The sequence below is a fragment of the Patiria miniata genome, unplaced genomic scaffold (genome assembly GCF_015706575.1).
Source record: "Patiria miniata isolate m_02_andy unplaced genomic scaffold, ASM1570657v1 HiC_scaffold_23, whole genome shotgun sequence".
Taxonomy (NCBI): Eukaryota; Metazoa; Echinodermata; class Asteroidea; order Valvatida; family Asterinidae; genus Patiria; species Patiria miniata.
This window is the reverse complement of record NW_024037062.1, coordinates 6,265,461-6,280,436: the sequence shown is the minus strand read 5'-3', so window position 1 is coordinate 6,280,436 and position 14,976 is coordinate 6,265,461. Positions and strand designations below refer to the sequence as shown.

Below are 14,976 nucleotides of genomic sequence, written 5' to 3'. Positions count from 1 at the left end.
TGAGGCAGAAAGACAGACGAAAGCCATCAGTTCTTTACTGCCCTGAAGCCTGTGAAGAAGATATGGTCCACACGTCTATGGTACAAGACCATTTGAGTGAAATGGACAATACAAAGATGTTATACAAGGCAGCTAAACTAATACGCAGAAGTATTGCAAACTTCACTGACGAGAAGAAACAGTCAGACACAGTTACTGTAATGAGCACGGCAGAAGACGTTCCACCAGAGTTGTACAGCCGTATACGATGGATTTTGGTAGGACCTGAAGAAGAGTTGCAAACAGAGATGAGGCGCAGGACAGTTGACCAATCAGCACTGACATTAAGCCAGAACATCATGTATGCTTTCAAAACCAAAAGGCAAGTTCAGCAGCAACCCAAGCAAGCAACAGAAACATTCAGGACACAACACACCCGAGAAAATGCATATGTTCCCCAAGAGGGTGTTCCACAGATTTTGAATGTCGACAAAAATGGCCAGAAACTGTATGAGGAGTACGTTGCTGAACGCATCAAGGGAGACGTCAGCCTATGGGCACCAGTTAAGAAGCAGAACAACTCCATGTTCTTGTCAGGAATCAAGAAGCAAACTGTCAAGGTCCGCGACCAATCGGTGGATCTGAAAGAAACAAAAGAACTCTTTGGTCGGTTTATGGTTCTAGCCAGATCAAACCGGGACATCGATCAGAAGGATGCAGTCGGGAAATATGAGTTTACTCTGACTCCCAGGGCATTGTTTGCCCCAGATGGATCAATGCTTCCATGTACAGACAAGTCGAAGCTCATACATTGCCTGGAAAAGCTGGGAAAAAGCAATGAAACTCATCAGAATGCACAAGCACCAGCATCTGAGGAACATGTTGGTGAAGCAGAAACAGAGGGTCCAAAAATTGCCATTGTGGATGGAATGGTGCTTGTTCAACAGATGGCAAAGAAACCTGGGACAATCAGCACAGTTAAAGATCTTGGCCAACACTTCAATGACAAGCTGATGTTGTTGACAGCAGATTTCGACGAGGTTATTTTGGTCTTTGACACCTACAAAGCTGACTCGTTGAAACAGAAAACAAGGGAGAAACGACGACAAGGCAAACATCCGATTCAGTACCAGATTGCTGACGACACCAACATTAAACACATACCAATGGCACGCTTCCTATCTCACGAAAAGACGAAAGCCGATCTAACTGAATACCTTGCACAGGCAGTAATCAAGTATAACGCGAACTCCCGAAAATTAGTCATCACATCAGCATCAGGCCGCACAAGAAGCAACCGTGACATGCAGTTTGAAGACAACAACCATGAGGAGGCTGATACATTAATGATCTGCTTAGCAGCAGCTGCAGCACAGCGCTGTCCTGAAGCACGGATTGTCTTCTTCAGCCCAGATACCGATGTCTTGGTTCTGGTTATTGCACACTACGACCAGCTCTGCAAACACACCGCGATACGTATGGTATCAGGTACTTTGGAGATTGAGCCAATCTGGAGTGCGCTGGGACGAGACAAGGCGGTAGCATTACTGGTATTCCATGCATTCACCGGAGCGGACAATGTTGGAAGATTCTCTGGTGTAGGAAAAACCAAGTGGTTTCAACAGTACATTAAGGTTGACAGGGACATCATCTCAGCACTGATGAAACTGACAGAGGAAGGCGACCTAACACAGGAGGTGAATGGTGCATTAGCCAAGTTTGTATACTTAATGTACTGCCCGAAGGGCATCCATATAACAAGTATTCCTGACCTGAGGTGGCATCTGTTTTGTAAACATCTGGCAGAAAGCAGCAAGTTGCCTCCTACAGTTGGTGCCCTTGAGGAGCACATTGAACGTGTGCGCGTACAGAGTAGGGTGTGGTGCCAAGCCACCTTGACGTGGCAACGTCTGTTTGACCCACTCCAACATGGCTATTATCAGAATGACCATGATGAGATACTTCCTACCACCACGAAGGTTCCACCTGCACCACAGGCCATTGTAGAGTTGGTGAGATGTCAGTGTAAAGCCCATTGCACATCCCAGAGGTGTTCATGCAGGAGACACAACTTGGCTTGCACAGACCTTTGTTTGTGTGGAAGTGACTGCGAAAATGATGCGGACTGTATTGCCCAAAGTGACACTCAGGACAGTGATGAAGATTTGTGAAAGCATAATCGTGAACAATATCGACCTAGTAGATTCTGTGTAAGCAAGATATAGTTTAAGCTAATAACTAACAAGGCTTTTGTTTTTTGCTTTATAAACCGTACATGTACCTATAACTTACATTGACTATATGTAATACAGTCAATCACAAACATAAAGACAGTGGTGCTCATTTACCATTGTTTATTGCTTTGATATAATCCTGAGCACTATTTTGAGGAGTTTATCGGATTCACTAGACCAGAAAATATAGGATTACATACTTAAATAAGTTTATAGATTGACTAGATACCGAGATAGCGCAAAATATGTATTACGTAACACTGATATGTCACAAATATAAAGAAAATGGTTTTCACATACCTTTTTTGTTGCTTTCTATAATCCTGCGCACTATTGTGAGGCTTTAAGTAGATTCCTTGACCCAGAAAACATATGATTAGCCTCTTAAATTATGTGTTTTGGTTGACTAGAAGCCGAAAACTGCGCAAATTATGTATTTTATGGCGGCCATTTTGAAAATCCAAGATGGTCGCCATGCAGGTGTCTACGCAAATGCCAACATTGATTTTCTGATTCTCCATGCTCTGAAGATTCTAAAAATGTACAGTTTGGCTAATCTCCAAAAAATTTGAACAAAAATACATAGTGAACTTTTGGCATTTTTTTTTAATACGATCAAATCGAGGCGTTTGCGTGTAGTCAAGGGTAAAGGTAGTAATGGTTTTGGGTCTTTTTGCTCATTTTTCCCATTAGAAAATTTAGAGTAGGGGCTGTCAGAATAGGGTAGGTAGGGAAACCGGAAGCAGAAGGATTTTTTTTTGGGGGGGGGGCCTAAGCTCTGGCCGTCTTGCATGACAGTCTTGCATGAAGAAAAAGAACTTGTCTGCTATTAAATTAATATCCAACTGAAAAGTAGTGAGTAAAGGGATCGTTTGAGGTCGTGTAAACATTGATTCCCTCAGATTGTTGCGTAAGAAAATAAGCATAAGCTGTGTCCGTCTTGCATGAAAGTCTTGCATGAAATGATTGTGCGTACGTACGTTCAAGCTCGGGCCGCAGCCGCGCAACATCATAGTTGTGGACAAGTTTCATTTCCTCCTTCTGGATACCGTCCAACCACTACATAAAATACCACGTGACTATAGCATTACTGCACATAATGTACCTCCGTTTACAATTTGTTCATGAAAAACTTCACAAATTGTCACTAACAATTTAAGAGTGCATTTACTGACGACGGCATGGCATTTGCTCAATTTTGGTACAATCGACCGTCCAACCGACCGACCGACCGTTCGTCCGACCGACCGTCCGACCAACCGACCAACAAACTACGAAGTGACATGTTGAAGAGCTTACAAAAAAAATATATTAAAAAAGAAAACCGACTTATTAGGGAGGTTTCGCAAGCGAACGGATATGCTTACACTTACGTTTAGCTATCCGTATCTGTTTTTTACTTACGTGTAGCGAGCGAGATATGCGTGTCGTCTGCACGTTTAGCGGATAGTGAGTGGCATATGGCATCATAACTGATGACGTATCCGTCGCACTAAACGTATCCGTTTGCATGCAAAACCTCTCATCTCGTTTAAATGACTTATTAGAGAGGTTTCACATGCAAACGGATGTTTAGTGCGACGGATACGTCATCAGTTATGACGTCATACGCCACTCACTATCCGCTAAACGTGCATACGACACGCATATCTCGCTCGCTACACGTAAGTAAAAAACGGATACGGATAGCTAAACGTAAGTGTAAGTGTATCCGTTCGCTTGCGAAACCTCCCTAATTATCACGCTTATACGACTTAATTGTCTCATTTAACCGACTCATTGAGCTCGTGTATAAACGAAATATTTTTCTCGTTTATCTCATTTAAACGACCCATAGCTCTCGATCAAACGAGCCGTATACTGTTAAAATGACATTAGCGCTACTAAGGTGTTCCAAATCTGCCATCTTGCGTCACGCTTCTGATGTGGATGACCTGATCTTTGTGTCGCGTGTTTTAATATGTAAATTTGGAACAAATATCAAACCTGTTACATACAGAGAATTGCATTCATTCACGGACCGCGAGTGAAATATGGTGATCACTCCTTGAAACACTTCGTCTGATTGAGCTACAGCATCAATGTACAAATGAAATCTACAAACATACCAAGTTCCATGACACATTTCCAAGATGAGGAGAAGGTGAAATCCGCGCCCGGCCATAATGTCCATACATGCAGAAAAAAAAATGATTGTGATTGTTTTAATGAACCCCGCCCCACTCTGATCGATTTTTTTTAACTACCTCCGACAGATGTTTTGGAGTGCCCTGAGGTGAGACCCCTTGGGATGGAAGATGGACGCATCCCAGATGCAAGCATCACAGTGTCGTCAGTGTTGAACCCGGATTTCGGACCCGCCATGGCCAGAGCTTGGCTTAACCTTCAAGGTTATGTTATATTCGTTCAACAGTTTACATAGGATAAAGAATATGACAACTGAAAACAAAAATAATTCTTCAAAGTTGACCCAAAAAATGCCAAAAGCTTAAAACTCTCCTGGGAAGGATGGTGCTCAAAGTGAAGTCTGTTTTGCTCAATTTTATAATCACGCATTTTCTGGTCAGATACTTTCACAGGTTTCACAAATCGCTAATGCAAACATAGCAAAGTTGCTCATTGTTGCTAAGCACAACATTATAAAGCACATAAAGGGGGATGAATGGTTACCAGCAAAAAGTCTGCGTATTGCTTGTGACTGTTTCCATGCCGATTTTTGATTAGCACATAAAATTGGCCATGCAATGCTTTCTCCTTATTAATCGCTTACTTTGCAAGTATGGCGGCCTCTCTCTTGTGTCGGTCCAAATGATCCAGAAAAATGTCTTTTTTAGACCAAAAAGGGTCATTTTGAGCAGAAAAGGGTATATTTTGACTTGGAAAAGGGTTGTGCAGATATAGACGCAGATCCTGGGTCAAGAGTTTTAACAGTGTAGTACTTGTGGCAGGTTCTCAGTTTCTTCTTAGTATATCAATTTGTTGAGCAGTACTTTATGCTCAGCATGTTTGATTATCTGCTTACTCTGCAGTCACAGGCGGAACCACAGCCTGGTGTAATGCTGGAGCTCATGATACTGATCCATGGATCCAAGTCGACTTCAATTGCAGTGTGGTCATCACTGGCGTTATCACGCAGGGGCGTGATAACTATAACCAATGGGTGACACAGTTCAAAGTGGCATTCAGCGACGATGGCCAAGAATGGACCGACGTGACCAATGATGGATCAAGTACACCGATGAAGGTAGTCTATGATTGCTAGACTTAATTGGATGTCTTTCTCTGACTGAGAATCGAGTATAAAAGGGCTGTCCTTGTTTACAAATGTATAAACACAATTACTCCTCTGTATATGACGAATCTGTTTACACCACTTATTCAGACTCGTGAAACGAGACAATTCACTGAATAGACACTGAGGAGTCCTATCGCGAAAAAAAAATCAAGAATGTTATGCCACAAGCTTTGCTGTAACTGGTACAATCATATAACTTGCATGTACAATTAAGGGACATGACTTCTCTAACCTCATTCAAATTTGAGCTACGTAAAACATTCGGCCAGTAAATATTTCTGCATTTATGTGAGCATTACACTTCTTATGTGCTGACTTACGGAGTTAATACACTTGGTTGCATAATAATAAGGAACCGGATGGCAATTTTCCCGTTTTTTCTCCCAAAAGGGTTTTTCACGGGTATGTCGCCCCTCCCATATTCAGCGAATGTATAGAAATACACGTTTATTTTACTCATGTCACAAGAAATGTGCAAACTTCCCCGTGTTAACTTAAATCACCTTTAATAGCACTGTTGTTTCAAACTGTATTATGTTGCTTTGTAATGTTGTACATATTTTGAAATAGTTGCTTTACAATCATGCAGTAATCTCGTATGCTTTTATTTTATTTTATTATGTGTATTGTATTTGTAATGTATTGTATTTGTACATGTGTATAAACATCAGTAGTGTATGCAGGGCCCCATTTGAAACCAGTTTTAAAATGCTTGGGCACACCCTGGGTAAAGAAATGTAATAATTACATAATAACATTGTTCTATTTGCCCTTTTAATAATGACATTTCACAAACACTGTATACTCAGTGTTGTCCGAGGGTTGTGAGATAAAATTCACAAGCTCACTTAGTCGGTTAGGACTAGAACCCACGAACTCCTGTTTACGGGTTTTTATTGTTGGATTGAAATTAAGCTAGATCAGATTCGAACCAGCCACAGACCCAAGGCAAGCTTACTGGTCGAGTGGCAAGACATTTGCACTAGTAAGCACAATGTTGTGGGTTCCAGTCCCACCCAAGTAAACATCTGTCCCTCGTCGTTTTTGATTTAAGAGTACACACAAATAAAGACAGCATACTGAGAAGGGAAAAGGGCCAACTTGGGATTTGTTGTCATATCGACTTATGTTTCCTTCCAACCATTTTCCAGGCAACAAGCCTGTTGTCTTGCCTTAGTGTTTTATATACTTTAAATCCTTAATAATTTTACTGTTTCTACAAAGCCCTTAAAACTAAGATTATGCATGCCCTCGGACGAGGGCTCCTTCTATCGCTCCTGCTGAAACCGTGTGACTGCAAGGGAAAACTCATCCCCATTAACCTTTCAACGCTGGTTTAAAAAATCGTGTTCATGTTGTGTATTCCACAGTTCCCTGGAAACTTGGGCCAAAACACCCACGTGACCACCACTTTCCCGAAGGCCTTCCAGGCCAGGTTCCTGCGTATCCTGCCTACTCAGTGGAGCTCATTCTGCTGCATGCGCTTTGAGGTCCTCGGCTGCACAAATAATGAGTAAATTCCATCGATGCTAGCTTGGGAAAACCTAGCTCTACTGCTCGCAGGAAGTTCGACAAATTGCATTAAAAAATTGAAGGCACATAGGAACATTTGCAGTTACCCCGAATCGTACCTAACGATTTAACAAGAAAATCCTCGCTCAAAATGAAGATAGGACTGGTAGCAAGTTTCATGCCTGAAAAGGTATCATTCGGAAGAAACAATCTTTGAAGGTGATTTTATAAAGGTCTGCCCACATCAGGCAAAGAATGCTCTATTCAAAAATTTAAGGCACATAGCAACAGTTGCAATAATACCCAGAAATATACCTACCGATTTTAACAAGAAATCCTCGCTCAAAACGAAGACAGAACTCGTAACAAGTTCCCTGCCTGAAATGGTATCATTCGGAAGAAACATTCTTTGAAGGTGATTTTATTATTATGTGCACTGTTCTGTACGTGCGCTGGCAACGCAGTCCATTTACAAGACTCCATTAATGTTGCTTTTGTTCTCAAAATGTCTAGTATCCACTGAGCTGCAAATTCAACAAGTTTAATAGTTGTTATGCACCCTTCTCATGATTTTGGCAGATTTTGTTGCCAATCAAAAACAAATGTTCAAAAGCAAAAGAGACGTGCACTTTAAGTGCTCCTCCTAAGTCCCTAATATGGACGTCCGGACTTGTTCCCACCTCCTACATTCGGAGTGAGGGCTATGATGGAGGGACCCGGAACCAGTCTAACGGTTAACCAGATTTAAGACATAGACTCTTCCACAGTTTTGAATTGTCAAATTTCCCAATAAGCTTTAGTGACAAGAATTTCCCATGCTATATTGATGCCGTCAAAAGAAATCATTTGGGTAAAAACTGATGATTATTACAGTTTTTTCAGATTTGTTTAGAATCTTAGTTGCTTAATCAGTAATAATATACAATGACATGTATTTACATTTTGTAGTATCCTTTTTTTTTTAAGAATTAAATTGTCAAAAAGGTATTTAGGAAGACCCGCTAGAACATGAAATTGTTTTCACTCAAAAGACAATACTCTCAAATGTGCACTTTTGGTCGGTTGCAATCTTTTGGGCTCTAAAAACGTATTTCTCTCGAAATAATGATCATTGCAAAGATTGATGACAAGTAGAATAATAAACATGCACACATCTATACCTTAAAAGTGACGGTTTAACTTTTGCGTTGAAATTCAAAGGAGGGGCCTAAATCGCTGACGCGCCAGAAGTAAACAGACGGGTATTTTCAACACATCTCTGGAATGTCAGACATTTTGCACAGGACTTTCTTGGACCCAGAAGACACTAATCAAGGTTTGACATATCCCGGATAGAGGTGCACATAAAACTGGGATAATAACTTCAAGCGTCACAAACTATTATCCTTGTTGAAGTATGGCGGACACAATACGAGGGCGCTATTTGAGGTTTTTTAATTTGAGTCAATACACAGTTTACCCAATCATGTTTACGTTACATACCTCTGGTATGGACACTCTTTTGTTTTCCTGTAGTTAAAAAAAAAATCGTTTTACTCACACTGTGAAAACTCGTTCAACCCATTTTTTCCCACTATGATTCCCTGTAGTGTTTCTCTTCATTTTGCCACCGATAAACCTAACCCCCAAATGCCTCTAAACCAGTTTTCAGACAGGGGAACATTGGACGTGGGCAAGTCCACACAACGTCGCTGCTCCCTGGTTTATGTGGACATCTTTTGTTCGGAAGTCTATACAGTGAATGTAATGCTAGTACACTCAAAATCGCTTCGTAAACCCATAGAATGAATGATATTCAGTATGCACTGTCGGCAATTTTGTTCTGTAACTCTAGTTTACTTTATTGTATTAGCAAATCTGGTATATCTGGTTTATTAGAAATGGGCACAATTATATAGATTATTACTCTGTCTCAGTTGTTCTTTCCAGCATGGTGAAGCATATACATGATCCTCAACAAAAACCTGGTGGAAATAGAAAAAAAAACTAATATTAGGCCAAAACAAAAAAATATCACGTCACAAACATTTTGTTTTCACGTCTCTTTTCTGTGTTAAATTTATATTTATTCAATAAAAGCACTTTAGATAGAGTGTAAGCGTGCACCTGCAGTGTTGTGTTGTTTCTAGATGTCTTTGTTATTGTCAGTGAACTTTTACAGTGTCTCATGGCCTTGCATGTATCATTCAAGACTAAGTTTGCGCTAGCCCCAGAAAGACGGCCTAGTGTGTTCTAAAGCACACACGCACCCTCTGACCGACCGACCGACCGACCGGACTGGACCTGACTGACCTGACCTGACCTGACTGACCCGACCTGACTGTCCTGACCTGATCAAACTGACCTAAATACTGTCTCTTACGATACAGACTTGAAAACCCGACCCGACCTGAATGACCTGACCTGACCTGACCTGACCTGACCCGACTGTCCTGACTGTCCTGACCTGACCAGATCTGACTAAACTGACCTGACCTGACTGTCCTGTCCTGACCAGACCTGATCTGACCTTTCTGACCTTACCTGACCTTAATGACCTGACCTGACCTGAATGTCTTGTCCTGTCCAGTTCTGACCTGACCTGACCGGATCTGACCTGACTAGCTGACCTGACCTTACCTAACTGACCTGAATACTGTCTCTAAACCCTAAAGGGGCCGGGTTATTTTGACCATCTCAGCCGGGGGGCGGATTATGCCCCCCCCCCTAAGATCTCGGCCATTGAGTGACGAAAAATTTTGAAACTCGGCACATGCATAGAGCAACTCTTCCTAAACATACCCAATAAATTTCGTGACTATTGGTTAAAGGGTTTTGGAATTATGGCTAATTAATTATTCAAATGTAGGAATGACAATTCTGCTCTGTGTACACGACGTATATGCGAAAATTCAGTTTTCACGGCGCATAGCGCCGGAAATTATTTCGCTACGCGGCAACCCGTGGTCCGATTTTTATTTTTTTGGTATCAAAAGATGCGCAAAGCTTGAGGCTAAAAAGTCATAACAGCTCGGGTCGGGAAAAAACCTAATTTTAGAGGCTATCATGGAAAATGTGGAGGGGGGTGGGCGGATTCCGCCCCCCGGCCCCTTTAGGGTTAAGATTTAGACTTGAAAACCCGACCCGACCTGACTGACCTGACCTGACCTTACATGACATGACCTGACATGATCTGACATGACCTGACCTGAGCTGACCTGAGCTAACCTGACCTTACCTTACCTGGTTGTCTCTTATTATTTAGATTTGCATAAGATTTACCTTGGCCCCTTAACAAACGACTGAGGTAACTCCTTAGACCCTTCAGACCAAGTTTGTCTGGGACCATCTTTACTAGACGTTCTAAGTCTTGTTTTCTTTCAAGATGGTTGTATTTGACTATTTGAGCTTATATCGGTTTGGAATGATTTTATTTTGGTAAGATTTATATCTTTCTAACATTTCATTTGCATATTTCAAATAGGCTCGGCTTATATAAGAACAAACACATCAATGAGCAATAAGGCCTACAAATACATTGATGAATTAATTGATCAATTTCAGCTGTATCATGATTTGTATAGGCCTCTATATTTTTAATTAAATTGAACGCTAATTGAAAATGCGAATTTGAAAACGATTGTTCGATTCAGCCTGTTTCACAATAAAACATTGATTTTCTGCGAATTGGATTGCACAGTCGTTATAATCGGCAACGAATCCGTCAAAAACAAAAGCCTAATCACGTTTTTGTAATCCTTTAAACGAAACGTTATGCACATCTATTTATTTGAATGATGAAAACCTGTAGTAAAAAAGTAAATCAGAACCCCCCAAAGCTGGCAGAACAATTAAAAGCAGCTTTTGGTAAGATCCCGGAACAATATTGCAATTTAACTCTCACTGGTTTAAGATGAAATTAAAACAATTTTAAAACAAATAATAATAATTAGTTTGTGTCTAGATGTCAAGTGCAAACATGCCTGAACTAACCTAAATTCAGAAGTCTTAAAAATTATAACTCCTTGCCAAAAAAGCATTAATACCTACGGAAAACGCATAATTCCTTTCCAAAAAGAAATTATCGATGTTAATATATCTTTACTGACATAAGAAGTCTTAGAAGTTAAAACTCCTGAAAAAAAAACCCCACTAAACACTACCACGAGCCCATAATTCCTTGTCCCCCGTTGAACGTACTTTAAATATGCATACAATCATTTTCTAATCTCATGCATACGCATAGCAAGCCCCCACAACGCTAGGGGGCGCTGTTAACAAAACAGTTACATCACATCAGCATGTCTCATATAGGGGAGAGAGGAAGCACAAGTCATGAATAAACATGAGGTACCGTATTTGTTTTCTCCAATTTCTTATTCGCACGTATAGCTCGACATATTCCGGCATTAATGAAAGAAATATCATCAATATATAAATGAAAGGTTTATTAATATTTTGTTTTATTCGTATTTGTATTAATAGTGATACCCTATGGTAAAAAGGTGCAAGTGGTTTAACTAAATTGCCTCTTTCCAAAACTCAATATAGACAGAAAATGTACAACAATATTCACAAAAGTCGGAAGAAAATAGGTATAATAGGTATAATAGCAAAATAAAAAAATTGACTTTAAAATGGACACTGATTTTTCTCGAAACGCGTTTTTTTTTAAGTACATACATGTTAACGTTACAGACTGAGCTAGTGTGAACATTCTTTTGTTTTCGTAAAAACTGTGAACAAAACTAGTTTTACAAAAGTGAAAACTCTTTCAACCAAATTTTGGGTTTTTTTCCCCCTATGATTTCCTTTATTGTTTTCCTCATTTTTCCAAGGACAAATCTAACCCAAAATGCCTCTAAACCTGTTTTCCAGAGAGGGGTAATTATTGTGTGGCCGTGGACGTGGGCAAGTCCACACAACGTCGCTCTACTTGGTTTATGTGGACCTATTTTGTTCGGAAGTCTATACATTGAATGTAATTGCTTGTACCCTTTTGCCAGCACGTCAGGGCTGGTCTTCTTCCCTCCTATGTAAAGTCTTCATAAAATTGCATGTTAAGTCACCTATATCAACAGAGATAAAACTCCGATCGGGTTGAAAATATGTATGTTAATAGACAGGGGCATGTCGTGAATGAAATTTAGATAAAGTCATGATGACGTCATCGTGTGAAATTATATCTTTGTGTGCAGTTTGGAAGATTATCGCCATATCTCACGCACGCACATATCTCACGCACACGCCGAACCATGTCAAATGAATCGTACATTCCACGCATCCCATTTGGACCAAACCAGCTCGGACCGATGCCGAGTTGGCGTGGATCCGAGTCGGCATGAGTCCGAGTTGGCATTGGTCCAAGTCGGCTTGAGTCCGAGTTGGCATGGGTCCAAGTCGGCAAAAGTCCGAGTTGGCATGGGTCCGAGTTGGTTTGGGTCTGCGTTGACCTGACCTCTACCAAACTATGTGACCAGCGAATACGATCAGCGACCCTTTGCTGTGCACATATTTCTGTAATTTCTGTACATTAAATATTCAGGGAGACTGAAGTAAGGAATTAACATTCCTCTTGAAACAGGACAGATCGTAGGTTGGAAGGAAACAAGTACCAGGCGAGGGATTCCAAAGAGATGCAGCACTTGGCTTTTGGAATATCCTTTTGTTTTACATCTAGGTAAAGCAACAGTGTATGAATGAGAATAGGCAGAAAGTCGGGTCTCTGTCTCAAACACTCTGAAGGGAGGACCCAAGTTGGTTAGCCTCAATCTCCATCCTTGATATGTTTTTTTTTTGGTCTTACTCGTGTCTGTCTTGGAACTTGACTTGTGACGGAATCGACTAAAACACTGGCTGGACGTCGATATTCAGTGCGCTTGGGCCGGTGATTCTTGAGCGGCGATCGCTAATGGAATCGCTCGAAGCTCTATTTGCTCCGTCTGCTGCGATCGGCGGCAGCGGCGGCACTGTTCAAGGAGCTTTGCCAGCGGGGGAAAAGCCTCCAAGAAAGCCGCTCGATACTGACTGTTCGTCACGCTGTACACCAGAGTATTGATGGAGCTGTTGATGAGGCGAAAGATTCCTAAGCAGACCTCCACGTCGAGAATTGTCCAGTAGATATCGAAGACAGCTTCTGCTCCTGAGTGCAAGGAGAACAGGAGTATAAGGCTAATGACAGTGAAAGTGAAGTCCGTTAAACTGAGAACGAAGAAGACAGCAGTGTTGATGACCAGCATGCGTACGACGGGGTAAGCTCGACGGGTTTGGCCTGCTTGACGCTTTCGGTCACTGTGGCATAACTTAATAATGATGAAAATATACGAGGAAACAGTTATGGTAAACGTTGCCAGGTAAATCAGGAGAAAGGTGACGACATACACTTGAGAGAAAACAACATTCGTGACATAATTTGTATCATTTGCGAGTCCACCCAAAACGCTCATGACAACTGCCACAACCCAGACGCCTGCCGATACCTTGGCTGCTCGTGACTTGATCGCTCGCGCTCTCTGAGTTAGCGGTTGGCGTACGGCGGACAATCTCTCAACCGCTATGACAGTCACGAAGCAGTAAGAAGCAATCTGCATCGTTGTACAAACTATTCGCAAAGCTAGGGAAGCACCTGAAGCTACGTGTGCATATTCTGTTGCCCATGCTGTTGACATGGTTAGGATCAGAAAGGCAACGTCAGCCACTGCTTAATTCGACAGATAAACGTTGATGAACGTGCGCATGGACTTCACTCGAATTACTACGAAGAGAAAAAAAAAGTTCAGCAGCATTCCAATGGGGGCGATGACTTTGTTAAAGTGACGGGTTATGTCTGCATAGTCTTGAGCATGATCATTAGCATCACGGAAAAGCTGCCTTTCATGGGCTGTCAGTCCGTCGCCACGTCTTATTGTTCCATTCATCTTTCTTATATGATGACGTCTTGACAACCTTTGTTCACAAGTCGAAATGTATCTACATTAGCCAGATTATAACGCGACTTGGGAGCGAGCAATATGATAAACACACTGGGCATGCATTATAACCAACTCACTCTTCGCGCCTTATATGGGAATGTCAGAAAACCTAGTTTCCGTTTCGATCAGTAGATCCAATGGAGTTAAAGGCGCTCTCTTGTGAGTTTTTTGTTTCTCAACTTTTTCCAAAAGTGAGCTTCAAACTCTGGAGCATGGGTTCGTGCACTTCAAATTACTCGCATTCGTATTTTGTTTTTATAGCATGAGAAACAATAACATATTCTCCTCTAATCATGGGCGCCGCGAGGGGAGGGGGGGGGAGCAAGGGGGCACTTGCCCCCTCTGGAAAATAAAAAAGGGGGAGGAGGAAAAAAAGAGGCGCGATGTCATATTGGTATTAATTTATGGGGTTTTTTTTTGGGGGGGGGGGATGTCCCTCACTTCCGGGTTTCCCCTCACTTCCGGGTTTTACCGGAGGTGGTAAGTTTAGGCCCCTATATCATATCTTATAAATTATTCATCTGATAGGGTTGAAACTTTACATTATTACAAAGCTATATTGACAGATAATTATATTGCATCATTATTACTGTGCACTTAATTATTGTCATGTTATGCCGTCATGAATATTTAATGAGGCAATCTTTACAGTCTTATAACTGTAGAAGTATTTGACTGATTGATCTCAAACCTGGCAGGTATGTAGACAAAGAAGTGTTTTATATGAAAATTGGTATGTCAAGGTCATGTGACCGGAAGTTGCCGGAAGTGTTAATTTTAGACCCTAATTAGCATATCTAATGAATTATAAATTTGATGGGGTTGACGCATTAACCAACCTTATAGGTTAAATACGTTGCATTATTATTAATGGGCAGTTAATTGTTTTTATGTTATGATGTCATGAATATTTAATGAGGCAATCTTTACAGTTTGCTAACCATAGAATTATTTGACCGATCGATCTCAAATGTGGTAGATATATTGGCAGGCACGAAAATGTGTA

The 14,976-nt window shown here is 41.2% G+C and overlaps 1 protein-coding gene across 1 annotated transcript; it reads right to left on the bottom strand.

Moving 5' to 3' along the window:
- Positions 1-12,869: 12,869 nt before the first annotated feature.
- LOC119731422 (melanocyte-stimulating hormone receptor-like) lies at positions 12,870-13,589 on the bottom strand. Its single transcript, XM_038204592.1, has one exon. It carries the CDS (start codon positions 13,587-13,589, stop codon positions 12,870-12,872), a length of 720 nt encoding a protein of 239 aa, XP_038060520.1.
- Between the last annotated feature and the right edge of the window lie 1,387 nt (positions 13,590-14,976).

Bases quoted from the DNA above. Each gene is read 5' to 3' on its own strand.
- LOC119731422 (XM_038204592.1), bottom strand. From the start codon at position 13,589: ATGCAGATTGCTTCTTACTGCTTCGTGACTGTCATAGCGGTTGAGAGA.